Genomic DNA, 15,306 nt, shown 5'->3' on the forward strand with positions numbered 1-15,306 from the left:
TAAAATATATCTGAGAAAATGTCAATTTGAATTGAATATATTTTGCCTATTATTATTTGGAGAAGGGAAAAGAAAGTAATTTTCTGGGAGGAAAGAATCTGCCATTCTGAATGAAGCTAACAGACAGTCTGTCTCAAAAAATTCACTTGCAGTTTTAGTTTTGACACCTGATCTCAAAAATAGTTTGATAGTGATATGAAAACTTAATTAGGTAGCTATTTTGTATTTGTGGAACTTGTGCATTTCAAGAGTGGTAGATGCAAATGTTATATAAATACTGAAAGCCAAATAAATACTTAATTAAGACATACTTTGAAATGAAAAAGAAATTCAAAACTAAACTGCAATAAATATGAAACTATTGTATAATCTATTGGTATCTATATTGTTCTAATACTTTGAATTTTTGAAATGTTTAAAGCTTATGTTTTTTTTAAATTATTATATGCAAAAAATAGTTTACCACTCACTCTCCCAAGCCTGCCATACCCTACAAATATACTACTCTCTAGAAAGATATGCACACATTTCTTGAGTTTGAAATAATTTAAAGAAGCTAAATTATAAAATTACTTGTCCTTTCTGTATTCTTTATATGAATGAGTATATTTATAAAATAGAATTAACACTGCAATAAAAATGAACAAATATGTTTTAGTGTGCCTAATTGTTTCTCAATTTTTCTTCTTTAAGAACAAGGCCTACAGTCTTTTTTCCCCAAAATAATTTACATGGATTTATCAAAGATTATTAAGAATCAAACCAATGCATATCCAAAGTAAAGAAAAGATTCTTCATTACACAAGAAAAGATTCTTACTCACTTTTCTGTGATAGTTTAATGCTGGGTTAACTCTGAACTGTGTAAGAGTGAAGGATATATAAAATATCTAGCAAGGATATAATCCACCCAGAAACAGTTACTTCACAGAACAAATCTTTCTGGAGGACTAGATCACTCCTGAATCCTTATAGGATATCAGCTTCAGGCTTAAGTTAATAGAATTCTAAGGAAGGAAAGACTCTCAAAATCCATTAGGTTGGATGCCAATCTATATTATTCATACTATTTCAGAAAAGGGACCTCTTCTTCCTTTTCCCATTCTTTTATCTCTTTACATCTAAAAAAGTTCTTGGCTTGTAATAGGTATTCATTAAATTTTGATCAATTTAAAAAAATGAATGAATGGCAAGATTTCACCAAACTATCTTCTAAAGATAGATACATTTTGAAACTTTAAGTACAGACACTGGGATGCTTTAGTAATTTCACCCATTCTAAATAAAGCAGATTTAAGTAATGATATTAAGCAGTGTATTATGTGGTGTAATTAGAAAAGATTGTGGTTTTTGTTGTTGTTGTTGTGTTGCTGATATATTTATACTCTTCATGCTTTAGCAAAGATGATCCTTTGATGCTTCCACAAATTTTAATATTAATGTGAAATAATTATACAAATAGTATGAAATATGCAACAAAACCAACTGTAGACTAGAGCAGCAGGAAGAACAGGAGAATGGCAACTTTCTGCATGGCAGATTAGTAGTTAGCAGTTCAATTAATCACTAAACTAAAAATAAAATGAAAAGCATTCATTACAGATATAGGCATGAATTTCAAATCTCAACAATAACTTCTTAACTACAGAACTCTGCCGTGACAGAGAATAAGAGCTTAAACTATTTAAATAAGTCCTGACACCAAAAGTCAGGTTCAGTCTCATCAAGGAATAGAGGGGTGTATATATAGCAATACACTTCTTGCAGCTCTAAACAGTGTTTATCTTCCTATCTTTAATTTCTAACTTTTGTAAAACTTAAATAAAGTGCTAGGCCATCTGCTTCAGGACCCTGAAGGGATGGCAATACTTATATGGAAAGGCTGTTGTTCGGTGCTGGATCCACTGCTTGCAGGAGAAAGATAAATACAGCTACCGACTACTAACATATGATTGATTACACCTCATGAAATAGCATAGCCTCTCATTATTATAGCATACTTAATGCAAATGAAAAAATACATATTGTTGTCAAGTTTCCACATCAATTTGTATCATGTGCACAGTGACAACTTTGATTTATAGTTTCTCTTTGTGCAATAAGATTAAATAAATGTTTGCAACCCATTTTAAAATTAGCAACAAAATAGCTACACAAACCAAACTCATGAAATTCACAATTTCCACATTCAATCAAAATGGGCATTTGCATGTTGTTGGGCTTTGTTGTTGATGTTGCTCCTTTTATACTTTATTATCTTCCTAGCAAATATGAAAGATCCACGTTTATTCTTTTAAGAAAACTAGGGTGAATTATGATTTATCCATTATCAACAGGGCTGTAAATAAAATAATGGTAGTGAGACTCAAGTTGCCTGAGGCATATTTCAGAGAGAATGAGGTAGCTGAAGGGAATCTTTTGGAAGTAAGAGTGCTAACCACAGATAAGTGGACAGATGGTTTTTCTTAGGGATGAATACACAGAAAACATGCTTGATCTCTCAGTTTTAACCAGTTTAGGAAAATAAATAGAATAATATAATTTCAGATGTTTCAAAGGTGAAGTGGCATTGACCTGTCCTCTTCACCCCCCCCCCCAAATTTCATCTCTGCTCAAGGACTACTAAAGAGGGCTATGAGAAAAAAAAAAAGGATCAGGGTTTCTGTGGTAAAGGTAAAGTTATGACAGTTTATACTAGAAAACCCAAGTGTGAAGGATGAAAAAAGAACTGAAGTCTTCTATACTATCTTCTATACTTCTAACATTTATTGAGTTGTTAGTAGGTTAGATTGCTTTGTTTGTGTGGATGTTTTATTCGGAAAACAGTGGCCCAACTTAGAGAACATCCATTTAACATCATTTGCTTCCTAATATTGTATGAGATAAAATTTAATAAGTTCAACAAAATGAGTTATAATGTTTATGATAGATACAGTATAATAGAAGCTATTATTCTTTCCATGATTTTCATCATCAAGGAAATACCTGGTATTCAGATTTCCTGCTTATAATATGAAGGAATGATTTCTTTCACAGCACAAATTGACAAGTCAACAGTGGACTTGTTGACCGCTGTTGGCCACTGGTGATCCGGGAAGCTCTCTCTACCTGGATTCATACTTTTAAGATTCAACTATAGGGTTAGATGTTAAGTTGGATATGGAAAAAGAGTTAATTTCCAAGTCCCTTCTGCAATTTTACTGAAAAATAGAAAGGAGTGGACACTTCTATTTATCAATTGTCAGCGTTGATTGGTTTGATTATTCCATGTTTCTCAGGAGTTAAGAAAAACTTTTTTCCCCTTTTCAGCAAAATTGACATAAACAAGCAAAATGACTCCAGCTTGTTTTATATAGGAATATCTGAATGGCCAGGGCCCCATTAGAAGGTAGATGTGAGATTAAAAACAAAGAATTATGTGGGTTCTCTATTTCAAAACAGTAATCTAGAAAATAATAAGCTAAAGACAAAAGGTAATGTGATAACTGCTGCTATAAAATTGAAATTAGGGAGCAGAAATTACAAAAATATCACCTATAAGAAAAATTATCAAAAAAAAAGAAAACAAAGCAACAACAACCAAAGCTTTAGCCTGGAAAAAGACTAGGTTTTTAAGTCTCATTATCATCTCTTAAAAGTTGTGTAATATCTGACAAACTGTTTAACTTATTTGAACCTTAGATTCCTTGCAGAAAAATAGAGATGAAAATCATTAATTTTAAAAGTTATCGTGAAGGTTTGTTAAGTTTTCCTTTTCCATTTACTCTAACTTGATATTTAGTCATTTTAGATGGAAACTTGAGAGGTATTAGAAATTTAAAGATGTTAAAATCTTCATTGAGAAGCAGATATCATATATACATATTATCTGTGGGGATCTCAGAAAAACACATCTTAATTTGATATAAGAAATACACTGAAATATCATGTAGACCTAGTTTGGCAGAGGAAAAATAGGCTTGTAAGATGTTTCCAGTGCCTTTAAACTGAACTAAAAGAACCATCAAGGGAGCTAAAATTCCATCAATGAAGTGTGGTGTAGGAGAAACAGCTTGAAACTAAGAATCATTTTTATTTTTCTGTTGTACGGAGAGACAATTCATATACTTTCTATGGATCCCATTCCCTCAATACTTTATAACACAAAATAATGTGTGAGAAGTGATCTCTGAACTTTGATGTGCTCTGATCATGCCTGTAGTACCATTTATTGAGTGTCATTTGTTGCTATGTTAAGAGCGTCAGGTAATATTTCATTTAATTTTTTCTTATGAACTTGTAAAATAAATATTATGATAGATACCATACAAACCAACAAACAAAAAACCCCTGAGGCACAGGATGATTATATTATATATCCATAGTATCACTGTTAGCCAATCTCATAGCCAGGATTAAACCTATCTTACTGACTACAAAACCAGATTTCTGGCCCAAAAGGTTATTTAGTTTCTGAGACAAAACATATTACTCCGTCATTCAATATTTAGTATTTGTTGATAGTACATTATTTTTATTCATAAGTAATATATATGTTGAATACTAGGTCTCATTGAGGAGAGATCCTTGTGATGTCATTATTTGTCCCTGACTGATCTGTTCTTTTCCTTTCCAATTTTGACTGGCAGGTGCTAATGGAACAACTTATTTCACAGGGCTCTCATGTTGTAATACCTCATTTTTAATCTTTTTTTTTTTTTCCTTTTCCTTTCTATGGCTGCACCTGCAGCATATGGAATTTCCCAGGCTACGGGTCGAAAATGAGCTGTGGCTGCCAGCCTCCACCTCATCCATGGCAACACTCGATCCGAGCTGCATCTGCAACCTATGCTGCAGCTTGTGGCAACGCCGGATCCTTAACCCACTGAGCAAGGCCACGGATCGAACCCACATCCTCATGGATACCAGGCTAGCTTTTAGTATTTTTAAGAATACTAAAAATATTCTTAAAAATGGGAACTCCTGTATTTTTAATCTTAAGTATTGTCCTCACAAAAAAAAAATCAATAAACTTTCACAAGAAATTTGACAAGTTGGTGGATTTAAAAACAGTTGTATTTCTTTATGAAAAGAAAAACAATCTGTTCTTGTTTATTCATATTCATGTGCTGAACTATTTAATCCACTTGTAAGGGAGTTGGATATAAAAGTCCTAGAAACAACAGTAAAATATAAATGGAACACAAGTACTCCACTGGGAGGAATTCACTTTGCTTACAAAGATGAACTGTAGTTTTTATAAAGATGATCTCCCAAAGTAGGCAGCGTGTGCCAACGGAAAGGCTAAAAGATACCCCGTAGGGAAGACATTCTCTATTCATTTTAGTCATGCAAAGCCCTTTATAATTTTTTTAAAAAGCCCTTATCCTATTTTCATTTAACAGAATCTACTCAATAAACTGAAAGTTTACTTTGTGTTCTGTTTCCTGTTAGAAACTCAAGGCCGTAGGAAGTGCTCTGACTATACACATGAAAATAGGACTCAGTTGACAGTAAGGTTTACTTGGCTTTACCTCATTTATAATGATCCAGTGACAGTCAAAAGCAACCAAATTAGTCTCCACAACCTGGAATTGAAAAGAAACCAGCTATCAGTCAGCATTAATTGTGAAAAGCAAACCAAACTAAATACATATGCTTGGCAAAGGGCAAAAGTGTATCACATGTTAAAACGTTCTTTGTTACTCCCGCTGAGGATGGAAAACTGTTGGCAAACCATTTGTGATCATCTTGCTAGGTGCACTGTAGACTTGCTACACAAGTTTGAAAATATAATAAATTAAAAGTCTAGAAAAACAAAGGTTTCAACTAAAAAATAACATAAATAATAGTATTAAGTAATTTAACTGAGAGCAGAATTAGAATCACATTTCCTATTCTAAATAAACCTTCATCACCTTCTATTATCTACCTAATAAATATCTAAGTACATATCCCTCCCTAATCTGGCTCTAACTTAACATTCTTATCTGCTATTTCCCCATGTATATGTTTGTTATTGGCTTGACCAAGTAAAATTCTCTGTGTTCTGAAAAGCTTTGTATATGTCTATTCAAAGGAGATCTAATTGTAAAATTATCTGAATGAAAGACTAAAAGCAATAAATCCTGTATTAGTACAAATTATGGGGAGGTAATTTCAGTAGCTTTGCCTATGATATAAACAGAAAGAAAAGTTAAGTAAAAGGAAATGTAAACTATGCATAGGTAGCAATCATGACTGAATAACTTTGGGTAAACTGATTCTAAACGATCCTTGGCTTAGGCAGAAAAATAAAATAAAATAACCCGTGTGTGTGTGTGTGTGTGTGTGAGAGAGAGAGAGAGAGAGAGAGAGAGAGAGAGAGAGAGAGGTAGCTTTTGTATCAAAGTTTCCATTCTATCAAGTTTTACTGCACAAATTCCAAATCATGTTCTGATGATTCATGCCATGGAACATAGAGATATCTAATAGGTTAGACTGTTTTTTAAGAGATTGTTTTGATATTTTCATCAATAATACTAAAAGATTGGGTTTTAAGTGAAGATGCTTATAACTAGAAAGGAATTGTCACACAGTGTGAATTACTTTTTAGGAGTTAGTCTCTGTCCTATGGAGGAATGCCTACTGAAAAATGCATTGAATTATGAGAATAAATTTGAAAATATATTTTTATGTGATCCAATATTTTCTCAAAGTATATAATTATTTGTGTAATCTTTTAAAAACTTTTGTATATATTTTATACTATTTCATTATACATCATATAGATTTTTAGGACCTTACTAAGGTCTATAGATTATATATTATCATAGAAGTTAACACATTTTATCAATTTTTAAGCGATCATATTCTTTTTTCATAACACACACATGTTCATCTTTTAGGTGAAACAATGTAAAAAATATGACCCACGGCAGTTTTCAGTTTTAGCTAAAAAAATCACCTAATACCAGTAATGCCCAGAGAAGCATGTCGTACATGTGCAAAAAAAAAACACATGGCTAACATATAGAAATAGGAAGGATTCAGATAAAAGAGAATTGAAAGCCAAACTATAGATTGAAACTAATTCTGAAGCAGTATTAGTAAATTCTTAGCAATATTAGTAGTAAAGTGAAGAGATGACTCAGTTTAAATTATCCCCATTTAGAAAATCTGTACCATGTGGAAAGATTATGCAAAATTTAGTCAATGAGAATTGTGCGTTAACTCATAGTTAATTCCTGTTAACTCTGTATTAACTTTTATTTAAAAGCTGTTTTGTGCAATAGCATTTATATAATAACTAGAAGGTAAGAGTTACAACAGTAAGATTGATTTGTTGTCTAGACCATAAAATTTACTCCTCCTTTGCATTCTCTGTCTTGAAATAAACTCAGGTAAAGCATGAAACAGTCTATAAGTACAGGATCAATCTTGTGTTTCAATAAAGGAGAAAGGAAAGTATTTCATCTAAGTCCATGATTCTACCTACTCTGCCACCCTCCTTTCCTTAAGGTCAGTTACAAAGAGACCCTTTGCTTCAGGTGTCTTACCCTTACCTTTGGTTTTACACTAAAATATGACACTTTGCAGTATACATTTGAAACGATGAAAAATATGAGCATATTATGACATAAATTAGTAATTTATTTTACTAATTCATTTATCACAATCACTCGAGTTCATGGAGCAGACCCCTTCCCCTACTCCCTGATGTGGTATTGTGCTAAGACAGAAATAAAACTCTGCTATGTTCAGACATTGTATTTTGGATCTACTTGTTAGGGTAACTTAGCGTGTCTTTTTACTGCAATGCATTTTTACTAACCTTTTTCTAACCTTAAACATTTGTTTTAATAAACTTACACATTAGAATAATTTTAAATTCTGTGATTTGATAAAAGCATGATTTCAAAACTGTACCATATTTTTCAGTCTTTTCATGAATACTGAGCATTCAGGACTTTGTTTATGAAACCATTTTTCATTGGGGGAGGAAAACAAATTCTATCAGGAAAGTACCTAAGAATGACGAAGTGGTCTCTTCCCTTTAATCGTATAACAAAATACACGTGCATACACAACTAAAATCTATGTATTACTGCAACATTGTGTTATAAAGAATCTTTCAAACTTGTCTATGTTGTACACAGAAGATTAATGATTTCACTCTTTATCTTAGGAACTAGCCTCTAAAAGAGGGATATGATTCCCTTAGTTCTAGGTTAACATCTTCATGAATAACCAATGAGCTGGCATGCCTTCTCTGATTTTTTTTCATAACTGAATGTTACTAAAAGTAAGTAATGTATAAAGCCACTAATTACTCATTTTAGTTGCAGATGAGGCTCGGATTCTGCGCTGCTGTGGCTGTGGTGTAACCTGCAGCTGCAGCTGCATCTCCAATTTCATGCAGACTATTTATTGCTTTTGGAATGGATTAGCAATGAGATCCTGCGTTGTAGCACTGGAAACTATGCCTGGTCACATATGACAGAGCATGATAATGTGAGAAAAAAGAATGTATACATGTATGTGTAACTGGGTCACCATGCTGTACAGTAGAAAATTGGCAGAACACTGTAAACCAGCTATGATGGAAAAAAATAAAAATCATTAAAAAATGTATAAAGCCACTAATTAAAAAGGTAGCTGTATCTGCAATGGAAGGAGCATTTAGTAAGGGGCATAAAAAGATGATGGGGAGTTCAAGCCTCAACCTTGGCAACCTACTATGTATCTATTTATATTATGCATATACTTATATATATTTTATAGATATCTATATATAATCCACTACCGTACCTATACAAGTATGTAGTATAGGTATATGTATATATTTATCCAGAGAAGTAAAATTTACAGTAGAGCTGAAAGAAAAGATAAACATGAGGAATAATGTTTATGCTTCCCACATCTAACCAAAGCAAGTTAACATAGTGAACATCCTTAGGAAAGACATATTTACATAAAAAGAAATTCTCAGCTATATGTATAGACAACAAATATCAAACAATTATTGTGAATTCCAAACCAATTCATCTGATGATTTTTTATATTTTTAATTCATGTTCATCACTTTCCATTTGATATACTTCAGCCTAAGTAATGTTGTATCAAACTAGTTGCATTCCTAACTTGAAGGACTGAATTACTTCTGGATAAAGGATGAAGAACAAATTGGTGAGACATCCTAGCATATTTTAAGCCTTTATATTTATTTCCAGCTATACTAGAACTCAAACAGAGAAAATCGTTGCCTTTTTTGTCTTCCTTACCTTATGTAGTACATCTCCTGTTTCAGCAGTAAATATATTTGAAGCCAATGAAAAAGATTAAGTGATTTGATTGAAACAGTCTTCTTTTTCCCCCAGTAGGAACCTATTCTATATTTAAGTTCATCTCTCTTATAGGTGTTCAGTCTCATTATGGATTCTTATAAATAGCGAGCAAGTTGGTACACACTAACCGTACTTTTTAAACTAAAATTAAAAAAAAAGATTGCTATGAGAAATAATGAAGTTCCTAAAAATAAGATATACTTTATTACCATAATAATAATAGGCACTGTCCATAAGATCACATTGTGCTTGGGTTATCAAAAGAAAGTAGCAGATCAGTAGGAAAAAACTAACAGGGACTCTAGCAGGTTGGGCTACAAAAATGACAGGGAGAAAGGATTACCAACAGGTTTTTGTTGGTAATCTGTTTCTCTCCCGTCTTGCCCCATGCTTCTCTCTTATCACTACCCACATGTACACTCATAGAGCAGACGGAGCATGGAGGGTGTTCCAGAGAGTTGCTGCCACATCAGTATATGGTAACATGGTTATAACAAATGAGAATACCCTACCTCCCAAGAAGCTGAGCTTTCTTTAAGAAAACTGCACCAAAAAGGGGGGAAAAATCAAGTCCTGTCAGGAAGACAAGCGATGAGTAAGGACAGACCATCTGTCACTGGCAGGAACTTTAGAACTTCTGAATCTTTAGAAAAGCCTGACAATTTATCACCATGTCTTCCATCATCCGTTCTCAAATCTTTAGATGTGCTAAATATAAGACAATCCGAAGCAAAGAAACTGCCAGAGCGTGTATCTCACTGGTAATAAATGTGGAACAGTTCCTACAGGCACAGAGGACAATTTAATTGACTTAACAATAATAGCAGCATGCTGTTTTTCACTCAACCTTGTGGCTTAACTAAATTAAGCTCACTCCCTTTGCAGGATATACTATATTACACATTTATGCAAAGGGTTCCTATGCTCTGTGCACCTGCAGCAGCAAAGATATCAGGTGTTTGCTTCCTATTCCTGCCCTTTCCAAAGCGTCAAGTGAAATCCTGTGAGTGGCATGCCTGGGGAAAGACAACAGCAGTTATTTGGAGCAAGTAGCCAGAGAAATACTAAAGAAATACTCCCTTCTTGGCTCCACGTCTATTGCAATACTAGAGCTTATATCAGCATTTCCAGAACTGTATTCTGTGGGATACTATTTCCACTAAAATTTGGAAGTATCACGCAGCCAAATAGATTTAGAAATGCCAAGTAAAGGTAAGTTAAATAGATGCCGTTACTGTATTATTAATCTTCAAAGCTTTTACAGGTTAATAACAATATTGGAACATAATAAACATATAGGCCATACTAATGTGTAATATTATTTCAGATATTATTATTTTAAGCACATGGATTCAGACTCATGAGCATGAGCTCTAAAGTCAGAGAGTTTTCTCCATTTTCTTACACTGTGACTTTCAACCAATTACCGATTCTGTAAGCCTCAGAACTGTCACTAGGTTTGTCACTAGGGTTAATAATAGTGCCCACAGAACAGAATCATGACAAAGATTAAATGCAAAAATAGCATAAAGTAAACTCTCAATAAATACCACTACCTCATTTTTTTGTTTAGTTCATTATTTTTTTATTTTTTATTGTAGTTGATTTCCAATGTTCTGTCAGTTTCTGCTGTACAGCAAAGTGACCCAGTCATACATATGTATAGATTCTTTTTCTCACATTATCCTCCATCATGTTGCATCACAAGTGACTAGACATAGTTCCCTGTGCTACACAGAAGGATCTCATTGCTTATCTACTCCAAATGCAATAGGTCGCATCAGTTTGAGATTAGTAGATCCAATATCTCGTATTTTAACGAATGTGCTTTATGGAACTCCAAGATAAGATATGTAGAAAGTAGCATACTCCAAAATATATTTGTTCATAGAAACCATTTTCCCACTATAAATCTCACAGGATTAGTATTTTTGGGGAGTTGTAGATTAGAATCAATGCTAATTTAGCCACACATTTCTAAGAGTTGTAAAATTTTATTGATGCACCATGAGTAATTTTCTAATTTTAAAATCATAGTCTTAAAATAATCCTACAGAAAGTGCAACAAAAGGAAATTTTCCACAGAACAAAAACATATATTAAAAACACTGAATTACCATATTTTATATAAAACCCAAAATCATATGCAATAGTTCTAATGAAATAGTGATACTGGTTATTTTTTCCTTTTAATCATGTTCTTCATTTCTAATTAAAATAAGACAAAACCAAAGCACTACCTCCTCCCAATAAAATACAGAAAGCTAGTGTATTATGTATAAAGTTTACAGTACATAGTAGATTTTTAGTAAGAGATTCATGGATTTATAGTACAGACTCAACATCCAGTTGCCTGAGTGTCATAAATGGCTAAACTGTACCACCACAGAGTTCTGCTAAAAAAAATGCAATTAAATATTATAATTCTCTAAAGTGCAGCGTGATGATACAAAGTTTCAGCCTTAAGGTACATGACATTGTTTTGTTTTTCCTTCTCACTAGAAGAACTGCAGTCATAGGATAAAGAGCCACTGGAGTATCATTTGTGCAGATTTCATTTTTAAATCCCAAGTATATCCAGCAGATGGCATCAGTAATCTCTCGCCCTGACTGTGGGCAGCATGAAGATAATCTGAAAGGACTGTCTTGTTTGCACTTCCCCTGGAGCTCAGCATGGATCCTCAACTCTCTTCTGTTCTTATCCAAGCAGCCACTATCTGCCATCCCACTCTGTGCCTTTTGCTTTAGAATCTCTGCTCTGATCTTCCAGCTGGAAGACCACAAATACACTTTCATCCAAATCCTCTTGCCATTACTGCCAAAGTTATTTCATAAACGGATATGCTAGAATTATTGTTACTGCTGTGCAGTTGGGTCTTCCCACACCCCCTGGGAGATGGAAATATGCCACTGCTGAGATCTGGCCAGGAGTATGCTACCTGCTATGCTTCTTAATGTGGAAAGACGGGTGCTAACATAAGAAAATTGAGAATCTGTGTTCATTATATGGCATAGACCATCTTCCTGTGTCCTATCATTGAACAGAGATTAAACAGTGATTAAAAGTGAATTCAGGATTTCAACACTTTGCCAGAGGGGGCATATATTGATATTTGACAATTATTTCCAGTGTGGGGGACCACTGTGTTACTGTTTTAATCCTTTGTGAGTTTCTGCTTTCATCGAGGTTCTTCTACCTGTACGATTAAAGGTAACTTATCCTCAAACAATTAGGAAAAGCAGTGTTTGTTGAAGGATCATTCATCCCTTGCCTTGTCTATTTTATGTTCTAATATGTTCACTTTAGCACAAGAAAGGAATTACACTAAAATAATTGTTTTATTTATTTTTTAAAAGCTAAATGACTCTTGGCAGAGTAGATTAACTCTTAAGTATAACTGTCAAAAATAAATAAGAGTTCTTTCCTGGGTTATGATCAGGACATAAAATGATGATTTGGGGACACAATGGCACTTAATTGCTGGAATTTATGAAATAAGGCTTTGTTGCTCTCTTGAAGCAAATAAAGAAAATAAAATCTTATAGGGAAGTCTGCTGATCACATCAAAAGGCAACATACAGGCCCTTCACAACTGTGAACTTGGATGCCTTTGCTCTGTTCCTTTTGATCTGTTCTCCATCCTCTCTCCTTGACAAAGCATTTCTCAAAATTCAAAGACTGAAACAAATGTCAAATCCTTTCTCACCCCTACATCCCTAACCCCAGGCAGTATTTACTGTTTCCCCCTCTTGCACTCTCTAACACTGTGAACAAACTTTTATTCCAGCCTTAATTAAATAGTATGTGGTTATGTAATTGGTTGTGAGGGTATCTTGTGTCTTATTCCCTTACTCCCTGTGCTTCAGCGGGACTAGCCTTCTTGCTGGTCCTCTGTACAGTCCTGCCTGCCCCTGCTTTGCTCTTCCACGCAGGACATGCACATGGCTCCTCCTTCCCTTTCTGTCTAAATGTCACTCCAGCAGGCATGCCTTCTACAATACCCATCCTTGCTCCCCTCAGGCACTTATCCCACATCACACACACACACACACACACACACACACACACATAAGTTCTTTCTGCAAACCAAAATATAAGCCCCACAGAAGTGAGAATTCCATTTTGATCACTGGTCTATACCCTAAGAATAATCAGTGACAGATCACAGAGTTTCAATAAAACTTGTTGCCAGGCACAAGGCAGATTTTCACTAAATGTTGCTTGTAGGAAAAAGATAATTATATAGCCCTAACTTGGGTTTATACATCTTTAGATCTCTACTTCACCTAGGGCTAATGTATTTGATAGACTTGTATCAAAAGAAAGACATCAGATAGAATTTAATTTCAAAAAATTAAATAATCAGAAAATGACCCAATTCATATTTCATCAACTGAGGAGATCTTGATTATTTTCATGGTAATGAAGTATAGAAATAACACATTTCAAATATCCAAAGTCAAACACCTCACAACTTGGAAGCTATGTGGTATTAGAAAAACAACATAAAATTTAAATAACTGGGCTTGAGTTTAAATGATAGGGTTTTGTTTTGGGTTTTTTTTTTTTTTTTTGCTTTTTATAGCCACATCCTCAGCATATGGAAGTTCCCAGGCAGTAAAACATGCATTACTCATCCTATCTTCCAAAAAGGGCCTAATCATTTAATTTCTGCTGTTAGTCCGTTAATCATTAGCCTATTCTGGGTTATCAATAGCTTATCATTGATGAAGCCACCTGTGAGTTGATTATTACCTATTAAAACATATTCCTAGTTTGATATTTCTGTTATCCCTGGGCTGTTTCAGTATTTCATAGGGAATCTGCTTTCTAAACTATCAAGAATGGTAAAAAATGCTGATGATTCTAGAATCAAAAGCTTTCACAGGGGGAAAACATATGCAAAAAGTCTTATTAGTTTCAATACACAAAGTATCCAAAAGAAAAACAAAGAAACAAAAAATGTGAACTTCCATGGACACATACCTAAAGTGATTGTGTTGGCCATTCTCAAGATATTTAAGCTGATGGGAGGGATGTATGATCCTTGAATTTTTATAGAATCAAAACAATACATTCGAGCTTTTTGATGTTTCTAAGTTTCTTTCAGGGCTTTTTTTTTTAAATAAAAATTATACCTTGCAGTCTACTGTAAAAAAATGTTTTCAGTGGTGTTGGACTTGACAGCATGGACACTCTCCAGAATTCCAAGCAATTGACTCTCCCGTCTGTGCTATTTCACTATAGTGAAATATAAACCATCTTTTTCTTACCACTGACAAATCACCTTATGGTGTTAGAACTGTGTTTAGTAACAAAATGTCAGTTGAAACTGAGGCACCAACTGCTAACTGCTCAAACAAAATGTCATTTGTAGAACAGAATTACAGAGTTTGACAAAGGAACCTGGGCTGTGATGGCATAATGCTAGAATATTCAAATCCTTCTTACCCATTTTAGAATGTTCATTTATCTTAAACCTCATGATAAAATTGTTTATATATATGCTTATCTATCTGTGTTTATACTGCAGAATTTCTGCAAAATAACTAGTGTTACCCTGAATGCTGTTTACATGTCTTAGAATATAGTCCTCCACCTTTCCTAGAAATGAATCACACAGCTGTGTGGTTTAGTGTCACTCGAAATCATGGATTCCAACCTTTACTAGACACTAGATTCCAACTAGCAATTCTTCTATGTATATGTCTCATAAGTTTTACATCTCTCCATTTCCCATAGCAGTGGCCTTCAACCTTCAACTAGCTCCCCTAGCCCATTTTCCTGATAACTTCACAAGTAACTATTTCCTATTTAAAGTGGTAATGAATAAAGATCAACAGGTAGGCATGGTTTCAAGCCCTCAAAATTGCCCCTCTAAAATCCAAAGCAAAATAGGCAAACAAAATCCTTATTTGAATAATATATTTGTGGGGTTTGTCTTACCTGTGAGAAGCAGTGATAAAGATTTTAGTGTCTTTCCATCAGTTAGGTCTCCTAA

At 33.9% G+C, this 15,306-nt stretch overlaps 1 protein-coding gene across 1 annotated transcript in view; it reads right to left on the minus strand.

The window, feature by feature from the left end:
- GRID2 (glutamate ionotropic receptor delta type subunit 2) overlaps window positions 1-15,306 on the minus strand; it is a 1,309,423-nt gene that overhangs the window by 508,383 nt on the left and 785,734 nt on the right. Inside the window, 1 exon segment of the mRNA XM_021100736.1 lies at window positions 5,513-5,566. Coding sequence (XP_020956395.1) covers window positions 5,513-5,566 — 54 coding nt within the window.

The sequence above is a fragment of the Sus scrofa genome, chromosome 8, assembly GCF_000003025.6.
Source record: "Sus scrofa isolate TJ Tabasco breed Duroc chromosome 8, Sscrofa11.1, whole genome shotgun sequence".
NCBI classification, from domain to species: Eukaryota; Metazoa; Chordata; class Mammalia; order Artiodactyla; family Suidae; genus Sus; species Sus scrofa.